This window comes from Amaranthus tricolor, chromosome 1 (genome assembly GCF_026212465.1).
Source record: "Amaranthus tricolor cultivar Red isolate AtriRed21 chromosome 1, ASM2621246v1, whole genome shotgun sequence".
NCBI lineage: Eukaryota > Viridiplantae > Streptophyta > Magnoliopsida > Caryophyllales > Amaranthaceae > Amaranthus > Amaranthus tricolor.
The window spans coordinates 32,989,625-33,007,745 of record NC_080047.1 but is presented as its reverse complement, the minus strand read 5'-3'; the positions used below and the strand labels follow the sequence as shown (position 1 = coordinate 33,007,745).

At 32.7% G+C, this 18,121-nt stretch overlaps 1 protein-coding gene across 1 annotated transcript; it reads right to left on the bottom strand.

Annotated features, from left to right (window-relative positions):
* Positions 1-479: 479 nt before the first annotated feature.
* Positions 480-8,061, bottom strand: LOC130814247 (uncharacterized). Its single transcript, XM_057680338.1, has 7 exons — positions 6,943-8,061; positions 5,878-6,186; positions 5,484-5,767; positions 3,455-4,486; positions 2,634-2,802; positions 1,227-1,384; positions 480-941 (listed from the first exon to the last, which is right to left on the bottom strand). Exons 1-7 carry the CDS (start codon positions 7,643-7,645, stop codon positions 705-707), a joined length of 2,892 nt encoding a protein of 963 aa, XP_057536321.1. The 5' UTR covers positions 7,646-8,061; the 3' UTR covers positions 480-704.
* Between the last annotated feature and the right edge of the window lie 10,060 nt (positions 8,062-18,121).

The following is an 18,121-nucleotide window of genomic DNA, read 5'->3' as shown; positions in this document are numbered from 1 at the left end:
TGTTTCATTAAGTATCAATCTGAAAAAAGAAATATTGAGGATATGTGATGGTGATGACATGGCGCTTGGTGGTTGGCAGATATAAATGGTGGCACAACCGAAAAAGAGACGTAAAATCAACTACTCAGAAACAGATGGCGGCGTATAATTAGTCGGTATTTCACAACTATTGAAAATTAGTTAGTGTTTGCGATTAGCAAAACCATAGTTTCAATGAGAATCGAAAAGCTCGATAAATAGTCAATAGCTACAATTCCAATTTTTTATTTATTTTTTCATTTTCCATTCTTAAAATAATTAATAAATATTATTTGCATTTAATTTTTTATTATTTATTTCTTTTATTTCATTTTAATTTATCATATAATATTCTATTTTAAAAAATTTATATTTCATTAATCATTAATATGTATTTACATCATTAATAAATTATGTTTTATGCATAATCTATTATTTAATTAGAAAAAAATAAATAAATATTAGATATTATAATTAAAAATATCATAATTAAATGTCAGCATATATCATGTTTATTGTACAAGTCTATATTAATGATAAATGAATTTAAATAGTCAATATTGAATGCTATACAAGTATCAAATACGGAGGGATATCAACTTTTTGAAGAAAATCAATAGGTGGTCTAACTTATGTGCCTGCAAAATCATCAAGAAATCCGTAATACAAGGATCGGTCTAGTTGCATCAACTTATGGATGGCAACATAGGATTTGAGTCGAGTCCAGGACCTCCAAGGTTATCGGCATATTTGACCCTTCCGAAATATCGAATATGTCGCAAAAGCCTAGCAAGGAAAGTGTTGTGACATATAGTTGAGCTATCGCATACAATCGCAACGTGCTTCCGTGCCCTTGTTATGGCTACATTCATTCGCCTGCTATCTCCAAGGAAGCCAACGGCACCCATTGTGTTTGATCGAACCTAAAAAATAAAATGTTAACTTGCCATATATATGAACCGCGCAAAATCTAGCAGCTATGCACAAGTCCCCCCATGTTCCGTCAGGTCAGGTGGTCAATAACCAGAATGAATGGACGTTGACCTCCTGATCGCAACTAGCTATTTTTAGAATTAATTTTTAACAAGCATCGTAAAGAAAAGCCATTAGGAGGTGGTCATTTGGATGAAAACTGATCCAGTTATATGTTCATTTTCCAAAAAAATAAGGTGATCGACAGGATGCGTAGTTAGTGAGATGAGATTTACCATAGAGATTATGACTGCATCTGCTTCCCGGCCTTGAAAACTGTCGATTGTGGCTACTTCAACGAATCTAGTCTCTGGGATTTGATGGAAACTCTCTCTCAACAGTTGCACTTGAGCAACATAAGGAGACTGGATGGCAATGGCTTTAGGGCTCACACCTGATAATTGATCATATACTATCAGCAATCGTGTTGGAGAAAGTTAATCATTCATTAAAAAGGAAGATTATATGCTCTAATCTCGATTTACACGGAGTATTTTCTCTATGATGGAGGAAATATTGAGGTAATGCCAAATATACAAGGCCGATTTTTCGATATCATCGTTTATCCCTCCATTATTTCCTTTTTGCTATTGATAAATAGGTCTAAGCATGAGATTGAGCATAATCCTAACGATGACCACAGTCCACGTATGTTTAGAACTACAAAGCAGTTTGGTAATGGCTTGTAAACTCAACCAGAATAAACTATAGTTTGCAGGTAACGTTGTTTGTATGATGATCATAGCACTTCACCAAGTATACTACTGTGTTATTAGGATAGCCTAGATGAAGTTTAGCAACCAGGAATCTCATGTCTTAGGTCTGACGGGCAAATGATGACGTACGAGGGGAAACCTCTCCAAAACCTTAAGTGGTTGTGCCCATTGTTAACTAGAACTCTTTGAAGTATGACTGGAGCTTTTGAATAACTGTAAGTTGCTTTTGGCTATTTAGCCTGTCTGTTGGAAATACTTCACATGTGAGAAAGATCCCACATTGCTAAAATAATGGGTTGTAGACTTATATATAATGCTTGAAGGGTAATCCTGCTAATGACATGGTTTTAAAAAAGAATGAAGCTCATCAAGTGTGTATGCAAATTAATACTCAATACTGATGGGTTTGTGGGCCCTAGCTCACGGGTGCCCCATAGGTGTGTCCACACGAGTAGGCCCATGGAGTGATTATGTGAAGATTGTCACGGCTTAACATGGTATCAGAGCCGATGGTGGTTCTTGGATATGATATGGCTTTCATATGAGGGGGAGTGTTGAAATATTTCACATGTGAGGAAAATTCCACATCGCTAAAATAATAGATTGTAGACTTGTATATAATGTTTGATGGGTAATCCTCCTAATACCATATGGTTTTGGGGAAGAGTGAACCTCATCAAGTGTGTATGTAAGTCAAAACTCATTACCCGTAGGTTTGTGGGTCCGAGCACACGGGTGCGCCATTGTGTATCCACACGAGTGAGCCAATGGGGTGATCACGTAACAAATTGTCATAGCCTAACACTATCTACGTAGATATATTCTCTTTGGTAACTAATAGAAGTATTACATTAACCCCAAAAACGAATAAAAAATTTCCACAAGAAACAGATTTAAATATAATAGTAAGTTGTTACAAATACGCACCTGCATAAACCAATGAGAGGACATGCTGGATAACAATATTTGCCTCCCCTTCATTGAAGAAAGAGCCAGTGCCAGCCGGATCCATTTGTTCCTCACAACCAACAGACAAATATCCATACCGCATTCTTGTATCCAGCAAAAGCAAAGGGCATTGAGTTATCCACGTGTGCTGCAAAATTAGAAGCAGATGCACAATTGACAGTTAATAAATCAGACTATCAGCTACGAGCAAATACTTTGTGCTATGGCAAGATTACAATATATAGGATGCTACCGAAGTGTAGTATCAAAACAAACTTTTGCAGAAAGAGACAGGAAAAGCGCATTGGTTTCATAGTATACGTATAATATTCTCTGTGCTAAAGCAATGATTTTATAGGATGTAGTCATGTAGACCGCACATATACAATTCCCCTCATTTTCCAACCCACAAGATATACATTTGATTTCATTTCCATCAAAATCACTTACCAAAACTCAAAACTAATTTTAATTTTAAGTCATAGGTGATAGATCGATAAATGACAAGTGATGTAACCTATGTTACCCAAACTCTTTTTTTTACCTCAAATACCCAGGTAGAAGGACCATAATCAAAGAATTTTTTTATACATCAGCCAAATCTGGCACTTAGAAGAAATGAAAGTTAACAAGTCAAGATTTAAGTAAAATATGAACAACTGAGGATATCTACTGAGTGAGCAGACAACAATCAACAAATAAAGTTAACAAGTCAAGACATGAAATAGAAGAAATGAAAGCCACCGGATATCAGAATCATGGTAAGCAACAATCGTAGCATAAAAGCACAAAAAGGCTACCTTGACAAAAGGAGAATCTATGAGAAGATGAGATGAGACATTTGCAGCTGACTTCAACAACCCACCATACATTTCCTTTGAAACCCAGCTACAAATGGCATCATTCATCCGGTATTGAATCGTCAACTTTGAAATGAGAATTCCTCCATGTAAATTTGCTGCTCTCTCTAGGAGAGAGATTCCCAAACCTCCTTCAAGTGCATTCCTAGAAAGCACCACAGGAGCAAGCTGACACTGGTCACCTGCAAGCACACAGCGCCTTCCCTGCAGCATTGGAATCCAACACGACGGTTCAATTGCTTGCCCAGCTTCATCTATAACAACCAAATCAAAGGGCCCCAACCCCCTGATCAGTGGGTCAGCAGCTCCAATATTAGTAGCAAGAATAACTTGAGCACTTGACAGTGTGTCCCTAACGATCTCCTTTTCCTTCTTCTTTAATGTCTTAGCAAGTTGCTTTATGAGCTGACGTATGCCAGCGGCTAATGAATCATCTTTTAGACAAAGACTCAGGTCTTTTCGTAGATCTGATTTTTTCCTTTCCAATTCTGTCCTGAATTTCTCCATTTTGGTATTAACAATCTCTCCTAATGATTTTGACGAAACAGCTGCAGATATTCGTGCAGGATTCCCCATTCGCACAATATTTATCCCAGTATTTGAAAGTTTCTCAACCAAGTTATCAATAGCTGCATTTGTTGGAGCTGTGACAAGCACTTTTTCACCACGTTTAACGGACAATCCGATGAGTTTTTTCAGCAACCCTGATTTTCCGGAACCTGGTGGCCCTTGGAGGACCAACATGGGCCGTTTTTTATTCAGACCCAAGGCAATTGCTCTTTGTTGGGATTCATCAAAACTGCTACCCTCCAACGAATCACCCACTTCTACTCCATTCCAATCTGTCAACCCATTGTCCTGCAGCCAATCAACATCTTCTTTATCACCAAACAGTGTAGCCACAATAGCAAGTGATGGATTTTTCTTCTGCAAACCACTCTTCTGAAGTAGCATCAATGCCTCACAGTTACGCTACATATAAATGAAGAAACAACACTAAATCAGAAGTCAAACAGAACGAGCAAACTTTGTAAATGATCCAAGAAAAGCAAATGCTAAAAAGAAGACATTGCTGAAAACCTTTGAGCAGAAAAATTCACAACTATTAAGCCAACTCCAAACTCATACCGAGGAATTAAATATGGTTTAGCATACAAGGAAAACCCGTGTCTGAATTTTCCAACCTTCCGATCATGTGAAGACACTTACCCAAAAACAAAAATACAGAAAAGTATTAGGCTACGTGTTAACAGAATTCAAGCATACATGTCTTAGGTTTCACCAGACTTTACTAGGTTGCTTACTAGAGATGTGAATTATGATTGGAAAGCTGACTTCATCACTTTATGCTTAAAAGATTGCAGTTCTCAACTTCTGTACTTTGTAGTCTACTCAATTATTTAGAGATTTTCTTCAGATACATTGTTCAATTTTAATCAGTTGTCGCCAATTTTCAGATGGTAAGTATCTTTAGCACCACTTGTTATGCAAATCGTCCGCCAAGGCATAGAAATGTAGAAGATACATAATGGGAAAAACTATAGGCCAAAAAAAAAAAAAAAAAAATAGAACACAGGTCAATGTGACAAGTACCTAGCTACTAACAAATAAACACAATATGGAAGTAGGTAGAATTTACAATACTCACATATGAATAACAATAACAATCCACAAGTAAATGAATGCTCATTTTTTGCAGACTATGAATTCAAATAATCAGATAAACGGAGAAAGCAACTGCAAGAAAACAACATTAGTGCCCAGGCAAGAGCTTCTATGACAATGCCTAGCATTTATTGGTGATGTGATTTAGACGAAGTGTGTGTTCTTAACTAAAACATATAATATGGCCACAACCGCTGAGGATATCCCATAGGGCTCTTCACATCCCTATACTATATAGTGAAACCTATAACCAGCAATCTAAAGCAACAGTCCACAGTAGAACCAAGTCATATTTTTCAATTACCTCATATGTCAGTGTGTCAGCTAATCCAGGAATGCGATCAATACGCACGAGTTTACCAAAGAGCTTTGAAAATGTGGCATCACCATGTCGAGACTCAAGCGCAATACTAATACTGCATCTATCCTCCCCAAAATTGTCAACAAAACCCTGCATGCATGATGTTGCACCCGCGCCTCTGCTATCACACGTTCTCACACAGACCATATCTCCTGGTGATAATGTAGTAGGAGGTAATCTGTGATTTCCCTCAACTTTAAACAGCACCAAATGCATTCCACCTAGTCCTGAATGTACAAAAGAAATACTAAGACAAAGCAACGATAGTGTTGCACATTTAAAGCAACAATAATAGGGTTACTTCAAGCAGCAATGGAAGACAAAGAAGCTTTGATACCAGTTGAAGTGCTAACTGCTACTAAGTTACAGAGAGTATCACAAAGTTCTTGTTGTGATTGCCCATGGGTGACTAAAAATTCAATTGGTCTTGAGACATTTGAATTCTCTTTAGGTGAAGGCACAGCATTCAATTCTTCTTGAGTAAACTCTAACTCTGCATCCCTTTCAATACGAAGCAAAGTTGACATGCGCTTTGTGAATTGATCAATATTGCTCTGCATCTTTTTAGTCTTGTCAATGTCCATCCCTAAAACACCAACAGCACGCTTTGGCAGCGAGGCCTTCCGAGCTATGGCTTTGTGTTGAGCTGTTACATTAGTGCAAATGTATGCAAAGCCATCAACAAGTAGCAATAGAGGATAAGTGATTTCGCAAACTAATCATTGAAGCCAGTATTGAACTTAAAGAGAGAAGAATACATTCATACACAATTACACATTGAGAAAATGAAAGACAAAAGCAGTCACGTAAGTCTCAAGACTCTGAGCTTCACAGATGATTTTCATCTTTGTCTCAAAAATTCGATTATCAACTTACTGCCGAATTTAAATGCCTTTAAAAGAGAAGTACCACAAAAAAACACATAATAGACCTTGTTGCATCATTTATGAAAGACAGGATCAACGTGGTAGCACAATTTGCCTATAACTTTACTTACTGTCAATTGAACTGTATCATATATATTTATTCGAAGGGAAGTGTCTTTGCTTGATTATAGAGGTGGCCACAGCTTACAAACCAAGACACTAACAAACCCCTCCTAGTCTTGCATAAACACAAGCACAGATAGAAAGTTAAAAGAAATTGGCGATCAAGAAATGCCAAACTTTCAAACTTACAAAGAAGAATTGAGGCCAAATGTGTTTGAGACAATATTGCTAAATTTTCCAAGTATACACTTTACTCATATTTTTTGTAAGCCACTAACAGGCAAACACTTCATCAAGGGAAATTCTTTTCCTAACAAGAATAGAATCAGATATAGCAAATTCATAATACCTACAAAACTAAACAGATGAAACAAATAACAGAAAAGCATTAAAAAAAAAATTTTAAAAAAGACCTGAATTAGCCAGTTTCTTGAGCAACTTCCAAGACTGAGTCTCTTTCCAGTCATCCAAAACCGCCTGGCTCTGCAACCCATGAAGAACTTCCCTAAGCTCGCGTTGAAAATGATCAAACAAGGTAGGATAATGAGCACAAGCCTTCAAACAAGCAGTTTCAAGACCAGAAGGCATTGGAATTGTAGTGAGATAAGGCTGAGCCTCAATCAAAAATGTAAGTCCAGGGCCCAATTTTTGTTCCACCTCCATAAAATCACCTCTTAACTCTGCATCAGCAAAATCAGCTGCCATTGCTCTCATCCCTTGCTTCAACCACTTCACAACCGACTTCCCAAGATCCCTTCTACCAAGTGGGTCCCCATTTTGACTAAGACCCTTGTTAGAATTCAAATTCTTTTGCTCTATTGGTGATGGAGAAGTAGTTTGCCTTCTTCTACTCCTTCTCTTAGGAATATTAGAAGGGTTATTATTTCCACCATTGATTTTATCATCTCTTCCATTCATGATACTACTCTTTCTTGAGCTCGAACTCGAATTCGAGCAACGAAGAGTTGATTGATGTTGATATTGAATTGGGCAGTGAGCTCTGAAAAATCTTGGTAATGGGTTAGCAGTAGCAGCAGCATTTGAAATAAAGATGGATACTTTATCAAACACCATTGCTGAAGAAGAACCTGAGCACACATAGCAAAAAATTTCCATGATTGAACTGGTTAAAAATACCCAAAAACCTTAATCAAAATCGGGGGTTTCTTGTTGCACATCTACCAGTCCAATCACCATAAATTTGAGCTACACGAACATGATGGAGAAGGGAATAGAAGAGAAGGAAGAAAGTGTGATTTATAATGCATTACAAAGGAACAAGGAATGAAAATTAATATATTTGTGGTGTTGAAAATGAAAATTAGTGGCTAGGTTTAGGCCAATGAGGAGAATTAGAGAGGAATTGAAGGTGAAATGAGATTGAGGGGCCATTGTTGGTTCCTAAGTTAACTGGGAACCAATGGTTGAGTTTGGAATTTTTAGTTTTCGGATTCTTTGGAGCAGACGTGGTTGATTCAGATTCCAGTTTTGCATTTGTGGGGAATGAATGAACCAACACCTTTACCATGTGTGGTTCTGAGTTTTTAGGGCCAACTTGGCTTCCGTCTCGAGTAACTTGTAAAACTTCTTGCCTAATTCACGAATTAAACTTGTTAAATTACCATTTTTATCATGCTAAAACACCAACTTAAAATAATTAACATGTCACCTTAAGTATGCTAACATGTCAATTACAAAATGAAAAAATTTCAAATTCAACTAGTTTAAAATTCAAACTGTAGAGTGCTAAAACACTTATTCATAGATAGTTCAAAAATATACTAATGAATAAATCAGGTTAAAGCACCAATTATAATTAGTTAAAAGCTCAGTTATAGCATTGTAAAATGTCAATTGATTACTAGTTAAAATGCCAATTTCATTTTAATAAAACATCAACTATAGCTATTAAAAAAACAAACTAAATCATGCTTAAACACCAACTGTAAGTACCTAAATTACCAACTCTATTATGGTAAAACTCTAAATATATTTTGTTAAAAGCCCAACTTCATTAAGTTAAAACATCAACTATAATTAGATAAAATGTCAACTTTAACTAGATAAAATGTCAACAAGAGTAGGCTTAAACACCAATTGTAAGTATTCAAATTACCAAATTTATTATGGTAAAACACCAACTATATTACGTTGAAAGTACAAATGCAACATGTTAATTACCAAATTTATTATGGTAAAACACCAAATTTAACATTGGGACTTGGAAAGTAGAGGTTTTAATATGTGAAAATTGGGTTGGGGTTTTTAGTGTGTTAAGTAAGGTTAGATGTTATGAAATAGGTGTTTATCATATGCAAAGTATGAGCTTATATCAAATTTTTCAAATATATTAACCATCAATAAACATTAATAAAAATATTCAACACCAATCAAAATATGGAGTATGTTATATTGTGTTTGAAAATATTTAAAATTATCAAATTCAAGTATCAAATCTTCCATTTTTTATTTTTGAATTTAGATATATTGGAGGAAGTTGTTGATGAGCGGAAAAATCGTTTTTACAAAAGTTTGTAACAATAAGATTGTTGTGTTATTCTTATTATGTTAAAATGGTTTGGGCCTTTGGAGACGTCTCTCATATAAACTATCTTTGACAAGAGCTGTTATATATTAAACCCATTAAAAAAGAAGTGCAAGCTAAAAAAATGGGCTCTTAGCCAAAATCTGCCCTTGTGGCCCACTTTACTTGATTAAACTTTTTGAGTCTTTTTTCTCCTTACCTTCTTCTTTCAACCTTTGAAGAACATATCCATGAACTATAAAAAAAAAAATAAAAATAGCTATTTTTCCAAAAATATAATCCCCAAACAAAATGAATTCAAGTGAAAAAGCTTAGTCAAAATCGATTTTAATGAGTAAAATTGAAAAAAAAAAATTGGGTGTTTAAAAATTACTAGAAGAACAAATGAAAAAGATGTAATTCGACATCAAATATTCAAATTTTGAGGCCTAAATCATGAGCAAATTACAGAATTATCTTTAGTTATATTCGGTGAAGATTAATTGTGAAAATTCTCAAATTTCATCAAATTGATCACGAAGAAATCTAGGCTTTTTTCTTAAACAAAAAACATTTTTTGCCTTAATTTTATAATATATACATTAATTCAATAATCAAATTGCTAAATCAAACTAGGAGACATCAAAATTTCTAGCAAAATAACTCCAAAAATTCGATTTTTGAGCTTTTCTTTTCTAATTTTGATAATTTTCATTAAGAAAAAATGCATAAAATTAACTAACTAAAATTTAATTTTAATTATTAATTATGATTCGCATAAGTTAAACTAATTTTACTACTATATATTTTTTAATAGTATGAAATAATAAATTACACGCATCAACACTTTATTATCATATAAAATATACAAGAGGATATTTGATACCATTATAGGAACTTATAGATGCTATTAGTAGAAGTTCAAGTTACTATAATCTAACATATATCACCAAGAACACGTGTATAAAAATATATTAATCAATAAAGTTATAGCAAGTTTCCTAAGAGACGCCTCACAAAAGGCCCAACACAATTCACATATTGCTAATAAAAAAGAAAATACGAAACTGAATAGGTTTGTTACGCGCCTTGGACAAGAAAATTGTTTCATCTACCAACATACGAATTGCATTTATTTTGAATGTTTCATCTAACAACATTCGAATTGCGATGTGAATGTTTCATCTACCTACATTCGAATTGCGTTTTTTTTGACATTGAAAAGGATCAATATTCACTAACTCACCTTCACATTGATGCTCTACATCATCAAAATTTAATAAAATCATCAAGAAAACTCCAATATACTTGTTTAACATAAGATAAAAATGGAAGATTTAATGTTTGAATTTGAAATTTGTACTTCTACAATTCAATGCGAAACACAATACGAATGAAACCAAAGATATGAATATGAATTTTGTTGTCATTCATTGTAATTAATTAATTAAAATTAAATCTAATTGATTGATAAGAACTCGTTTTTGATATTCAAAATAACAACTACTAATAATGTTTAGTTATCGTTTCATTCATTCAAATTGATTTTGTTCGCTTCAAAGTTCATCAATTGAAGATATGATAATAGAATTCGATAAAGAAAATACGATTGTTGAAGAAGACAACTATATGATTTGCTTGTATGGAGGTAAACAAAGCCTATTGAATTTTTGTTTTAACCAAATAAATTTGGTATTTTAATAGTTGATTTTTAGCTCGTTATAGCGTTTGTATTTTAACCCATTATAGTTGGTATTTTAACCCGTTCAAGTTGCTAGTTTAACTGTCTCATGTTGATGTTATATTGTATTAAAGTTGGTTTGTTAGCATCTTGAAGTTGGTATTTTAAACCATTGTAGTTAGAATTTTAACCCCTTATAGATGGTAATTTACCTATTGAAGTTGGTATTTGAACCCATTACAGTTGGTAATTTAACCCCTTTACGTTGGTGTTTTGTACTGCATATAGATTGTTATTCAAATTATCTTAAGTTGATGTTATATCGTATTAAATGTAACACGCATGAATTTTCGACCCCTTAAACGAAACCAAAATCATAAAGGACGGGAGGAAATTCGGGTGTTACATTAATAGAAAAAGAAAAAAAGAATATTAATATAAGTTAATAATGAACTTTGAGGAGGTGAGTGGAAATTTCAACAACATCTCTACTCAAAAGTGAAAATGTGACAAAGATATGTAAATAAATAACACAACTAAGCTAATATAAGGCCTCAATGCCTTCCAAAAATAACTCATGACGGAATGAATCATCGTGGGCTCCTCAAATCATCAACTCCAATATGGATCGTGGTTCAAATGTTAACATATCGATTTTAATGGCTACAAAAGAAACACTCTTGTGACCATACATCCAAAACTATGCAGTAGAATTACAAACCATACAAGGAGTCACATGGCCCCGTACAAAAGAATCGTAGCAATATAAGAGCTACAAAAACATTAGGCTAGTTGTATAATAATTGCTACAATCGTACTTCACTCGTTCCCTAATGCAATGCAAAAGGAGCTCCTATACCCGTTACGCCGAAATATGATCCTCATGCTACTCAACATAATGACCATAGTCAATGTATCATAGCAGAAATATCATAAAGAGTCATGAACAAACAGAAAAAAACCAACACATACATGTTTGTAATCAACGAACTTATAATAATTGAAACCATAACATAAATGTATAAAATAATGACATGGCACAACATTAAGGATTCTGTCCATCTATCTAAACACTTCCTATTACTCCATGGTTTCCTTTTATGAACTTCTAATCCTTTGAGATTATTCAAGAGTAGTGGATATCTTCTTTACTTATGGCATAGTGACAAGGACAAGGGCGTTATTGGTCATCCGGCGCCCATGGAAAAGTATGAGCTCATACCCCCTTCAGCTGACCCTCTCAGGTCCTACCTTTGGGAAATTAAAACACATTGGGGTACCGATCTAATGAAGAGGCAACCATCCGGCGCCCAATGATAAAAGTATGCTCATACCCCCCGTACAGTCCCGTTGAATCTCACCTAGGGGACTACTAAATTAACTAGACATAAACCCAGTTGAGTCACGCCAACTAATCATAATCAAGGCTCAATAATAGGGGAATCATTTCCATCCCACACACAACATGATTCATTCTCTACTATTAGGGAATTTGTTCCCATATTATCCTAATACTTTCATTCTACTTACCTATACCACTATTAGAACTTTTGATGGCATAGTTACTTTCTAGCGCTCTATAATTCTACTACAATACATATAAACACGAACTATTGACAATACCTTGAAACAATGAATATGATAGTTAGTTATTTCGTGTACGTACCTGTAAGCGTCACTACACGACCAAGAGTCACAAAAATCACCATACTAAAGTTCTATCTTCCTCTTATGAAATAGGCACCTATATAAGTTAGGAGTAGAACAAATAAGTCCACTTATCTACTTTGTCATACCAACTAAAATGTCAAAGTAACCACTATCATCCATTTAAGATAAGTTTCCAATTACTCTAGCACGCACACATCTCATTCAACGCCAATCATAATCGTTAATTGCAACATAAGTCTTTCCATCAATTTAAGAAACTAAAAAGATTATGTGAATCGTTCCTTCACATCAATTAAATTTGAGCTATAACAATTCGCATCACCTTAAAATAAAATAACAAATCACACTTAAATCTTACAGGGTTAACATAACACTAATATAACGATAAAGGCAAATCTTAACATTATGAAATCGCGATATCATTCATTACATTCTCCAAAGCTAGAAAGAACTAAAATCAAAACCTCACAACAAGTAACTTTAGCAACTCTCAACAATAAATTGGCATTATACTCCTAAGCTTACTAACATTATGTATTTTATAACTACAATAACCTAATAAGAGTATTTGTAATTAACAACAATCAAACAACAACAATTAACAACTATTATTCCCAATTAACAACTAAAATCACTTCCATAGTCAACTACTCATAATCATTACTAATTGTCACTACAATAATCAACCAACTAAATCTTAAAACAACTTATAAGGTTATTCAATTAATCACCACATCACCAAAAGTAGCATACAAACACGCACACAACTAGTAATCTCATCTCTAAATCAAACCATAATCATTTCATGTTCCAAGATAACACCTTTACTATTACCCATAATAAGATTAAATAAAATTAATACACAATCAACACACAACCCATAATCTTGATAAATTTCAATTAGAATCAAGAAAATCAAAATAGGGGAACAAGAGATGGCATAATAAGGTGAAACTAAAAAAAAGGTAAAGGGGCAAGTGGAGGTTATGGTGGCGGCGGCGCAAAAGCTTTGTTGACGGTGGAGAGAGAACAAAAATCGGCTGCCTCAGCCGCTGCTTGCTGGCGGCACACACAGCCTAGGTTCAAACGCAACTTGTGGTTATTTTTGGTGGGGTAAAAACCCGGCTGCTACTGCCGATGCTGCACATGGGGGAAGCAGGCGCGACTGAACTAGTAGAGGAGGCCATGCCAGTTGCTGTTTGGGGGGGAAATGGTAGTTGTTTTAGTGGAGGGGAAGGAGGCACAGGATTAAGAGGGAAAGGGGGAAGTGGTGTGAGACTTCAAGTGAGGCAAGAAGTGTTCTAGTCTTTAAAAAAAAACCCTAACTCATCTTTTATTAGAGTAACCTTCTAGTAAGACCCAACTAAGAAAACCCATATTTGTTTTGCTCATAAATTTTAATACTGTTAGCATTTAAATTCGTATATGAAAAAAATCTAGTGAAACTAATTTGAAAATGATTTAATATAATTATAAAATCTCCTTAAGTGATTATAATAATAAATAATGACTTCATAAAAATGACAGGGTGTTACATTGAATTTCGTTTGTCAACATGTTAAAGTTCGTATTTTAACCCCTTATAATTGTAATTTTAACCCCTAATAGTTTACAAGTTAGTAAGATAAAAATTTGTATAAAAGTTAGTGTTTTAACACATTATAGTTGGTATTATAGCATGTGGTGTTGGTGTTATAACCTGTTAAAATTGATATTATAAGCATGTGAAATTGGTGTTATAACCTGTAAAAGTTAGTATTAGCACTTGTCAAAATTGATATTTTAAGCTATTCAAGTTGATATTTTAGCTTGTTCACGTTGATAAAGATGGTGTTATAATATGTTTACGTTGTAATTTAAACATGATGAAGTTGGAATTTTTACAAATTAAGTTGGTATTTTATCATGTTATAGTTTGTATTTTAACCTGTTGAAGTTGTTATTTTAACATTTTGGAGTTGGTATTTAACTTTTAAAGGTTGGTATTTTAATTTGTTGGAATTAATATTTTAACTTTTAAAGGTTGGTATTTTAACGTTTTAGAGTTGGTAATTTAACTTCTAAAATTTGTTATTTTAAGCCATCTAAGTTGGTATTCATTACTTACACGTTGTGGGACAGGATAGAAGACAACACAATCTAGAATGTCCATAAACCGCAACTTATATGAACTTACAAGGTGATGTAAATGTTGAATACACTTGTAAAAACTTCTGAGACATATGATTGGTTGTGTTGTCATTGTTTGCTCATACTTCATAACCATTCCATATCAAAGATTATCGAAAAATACATGCTTCCACAAAGAAAAAAATTTGCTAAGCAGAATGCATGGAAAAAGTTGTTAAGTGATTAAAAGTAACTTCGATTGAAGACAACAACACTCATCAAAAGCTGATGTCATTAAAATGGAGGTACGAAATGTAACACCCTAAATTTTGGGCAAACTTTATGATTAATTTACCTTAAAATCGTAATTTCTAATAAATATAAGTTACTTTTAACTAAAAATATTATTTTTTTTAGTGGGTAATAAAAATATGTAGTAGTTGCATATAGTTAACAAATTAACGAAATTTAATACTCCCTCATATTCACCCAATGTGTTCTATTTAACTTTTCACTATTTTTAGGTGGTAAAATGAGACCACATGTAAAAAAAGTGTAGTAGTTTTAAATTTTAATAGGGGCAAAATAGGGTTAATAGGTGTAAAGGTGTGAAAACTTAAGTTTAGTAAGGATAAATTAATAAAGTTAGTATACCCAAAATAAAAATAAGACATATAAGGTGACTTGACCAAATAAGAAAATAAGACACTTAATATGAATAGGAGGGAGTATCAAGTAATGACACATTAAGAATGAAGGAATCTTTAGAGATTGCATACTTAGGTTGAAGAAATAATTTTTTTTACAAGGCTTTTAGAGGGTTATTATTCTCTAAACCTATTATCTATATTCCTTATATTTTCGTTGGTTAACTAAAAATGCAAAATTATAAAGATATGATATTTTGAGTGCCAGGATATTCCATGTTAACTTAGTCATATTCTAATTTATTTTATTTTATTTATTATTAATATCATGTTAAGCAATTTTAGGATTTAGAGCATGTTGGTATGTTATAGGAGGGGTTTAAGGGAGATAGTTGTATTTTTGTTTTGGCGGAAAAAGTTGTTTGTTGCTTTTCTTTTTCTGTTGTTAGCTGAATTGAGTTAGTTACTTATGTTAGTTTCTCTATAAATAACTCTTGATTGTATTTGAAGAGATTAATCAGAAAATTAATAAAAATTCCTCCCTTCTCTTTTTCTCTCTTTATCTCTTCTTTTCCTTTCTTCTGTTCTCAAACCCCTTTTCACTTGTGCATGTAACCTGATCTTGTTAGGACAACAGTAATAAGATCTTAACACTGGTATCAGAGCAGCGATCTGGTGCCACACTCTTTCTTTTCTTTTCTTGCTTTCTTGGTGTCAATAACTCAAAATTGGCACCCAAATCTCAATCTTAGAGAATCGCAAACATGGAGAATAATTGAAAGTGGAAGTGAATGGTAAATTTGATTTGATTATGGCCAAGTTTTCAAAAGGAAATTCACTTCACACTAATCAGTCAAATGGCGCAAATGAGGAGGCATCCAACACTAATACACATCGAGGGTATAATCACAAGATTGAGTTTCCAAGATTTGATGGCACTGAATCAAATTAGTGGATCCGCAAATACTGTAAGTACTTCGATCTTCGTAAAGTTCCAGATGAAGAAAAGGTTGATTTGGCATCCTCGTACATGGTGGGTAAAGCAGTTGTATGGGTCTCTAGTTTCTTAACAGTTAAGCCCATGGTTAATTGGGTGAAGTTTAGTGCGGCTGTCAGAGCTAGATTCAAGGATGAGATTCTTGAAAAAGCTATAGAAAATTGTTTACAATTATCTCCAACTGATAGATTAGAAAATTATGTTTATGCTTTTGAATGTGGGAGGTCTTTGATGGATATGCATGGGTATGATCTTTCTTACAAATTTCTTTTAGACACTTTTGTCAATGGCTTGCAACCCAACATCAAGCTTTTTATCAAGGCTTTCAAATCAGAAACAATTACCCAAGCTATAGAATATACCCGTTTGCAAGAGGATGTTTTCAATTCCACTCCACAACACCTTCCCCAAAAATCCAATTATCCTTCTGTTTCCACACCTTTCGAACCTTCTCCAAAACATTATGTACTTCCTTTGTTGCCTAACCCGCCAGATTCTCACCTTAATAGACTTTTCAATGCTACACCTCACCAGCCTCATCCACTAACAAAGACATTTAAATATTTCAGCAAAGATCCGGGCAGAAAAGATGGCACAAGGTCTTTGTTTTTTGTGTGATAAGCCCTACAGTAAAGGGCATACATATGGTTTTAAAGAACGACATTTGTTTACTATTGAGGTTTGTGTAGATGATGAACCAATAGAGGATGGTGGCAATGATTTGAATACTCTTGATAAAAAGTGGGAGGATGCTTGTATTTGTTTACAGGTATTAACAAAGGATAAAAGCCATAACACCATGAGAATAGTGGGAATGTTTGGAAGAAAACCTTTACATATACTTGTATATTCAAGAAGTACTCACAACTTTCTTGAAATAGAATATGCCAAAACTTTAGGGTATAAGCTAGAACAAATACATCCATTGGAATTTACTGTAGCATTGGAACAAATATATTATGTCAGTATCAATGTAGAAATTTTCAGTTGGTAAATACATAATAACACTTTCTGATGTGTATTCAAATTGGAAGTTATGATATGGTTCTTGGAGTAGCATGGTTAGATGCACGAGGTGATATTCAGGGGAACTTTAAAGAAATGCTGATGAAATTTATCATAGGAGATCAAGAAGTGCAACTAAAAGGGGTGGTTCCAAGGGGTTTTCAAGTGGTTAAAGGTGAGGTGTCTTTGAACAATAAAGGTACTGATATAAAACTTTTTATGATGCAAGTGCAAACAGACCCTGGGAGCAGCATACCCTGTCCCTTTTTGAATGTTCTGCTAATGAACCACATACACTAGCTGATGAACTTTGTATATATATATATATATATATATATATATATATATATATATATATATATATATATATATATATATATATATATATATATATATATATATATATATATATATATATATATATATATATATATATATATATATATATATATATATATATATATATATATATATATATATATATATATATATATATATATATATATATATATATATATATATATATATATATATATATATATATATATATATATATATATAATATATATATATATATATATATATATTAATATATATATATATATATATATATATATATATATATATATATATATTAATATATATATATATATATATATATATATATATATATATATATATATATATATATATATATATATATATATATATATATATATTATATATATATATATATATATATATATAATATATATATATATTAATATTTATATATATATATATAATATATATATATATATAATATATATAAATATATTATATATATATATATATAATATATATATATATATATATATATATATATAAATATATATATATTATATATATATAATATGTAATATATATACATATATATATAATATAAATATCTATATATATATATAAATATAAATCTATA

Excerpts from the sequence above, each read along its gene's own strand:
- LOC130814247 (XM_057680338.1), bottom strand. The coding sequence starts at position 7,645 with ATGGAAATTTTTTGCTATGTGTGCTCAGGTTCTTCTTCAGCAATGGTG. Across the intron at positions 5,768-5,877 it reads AGCAGTTAGCACTTCAACTG|GACTAGGTGGAATGCATTTG; the intron begins GTATCAAAGCTT and ends TTGTACATTCAG. Across the intron at positions 1,385-2,633 it reads CCTCTCATTGGTTTATGCAG|GTGTGAGCCCTAAAGCCATT; the intron begins GTGCGTATTTGT and ends ATCAATTATCAG.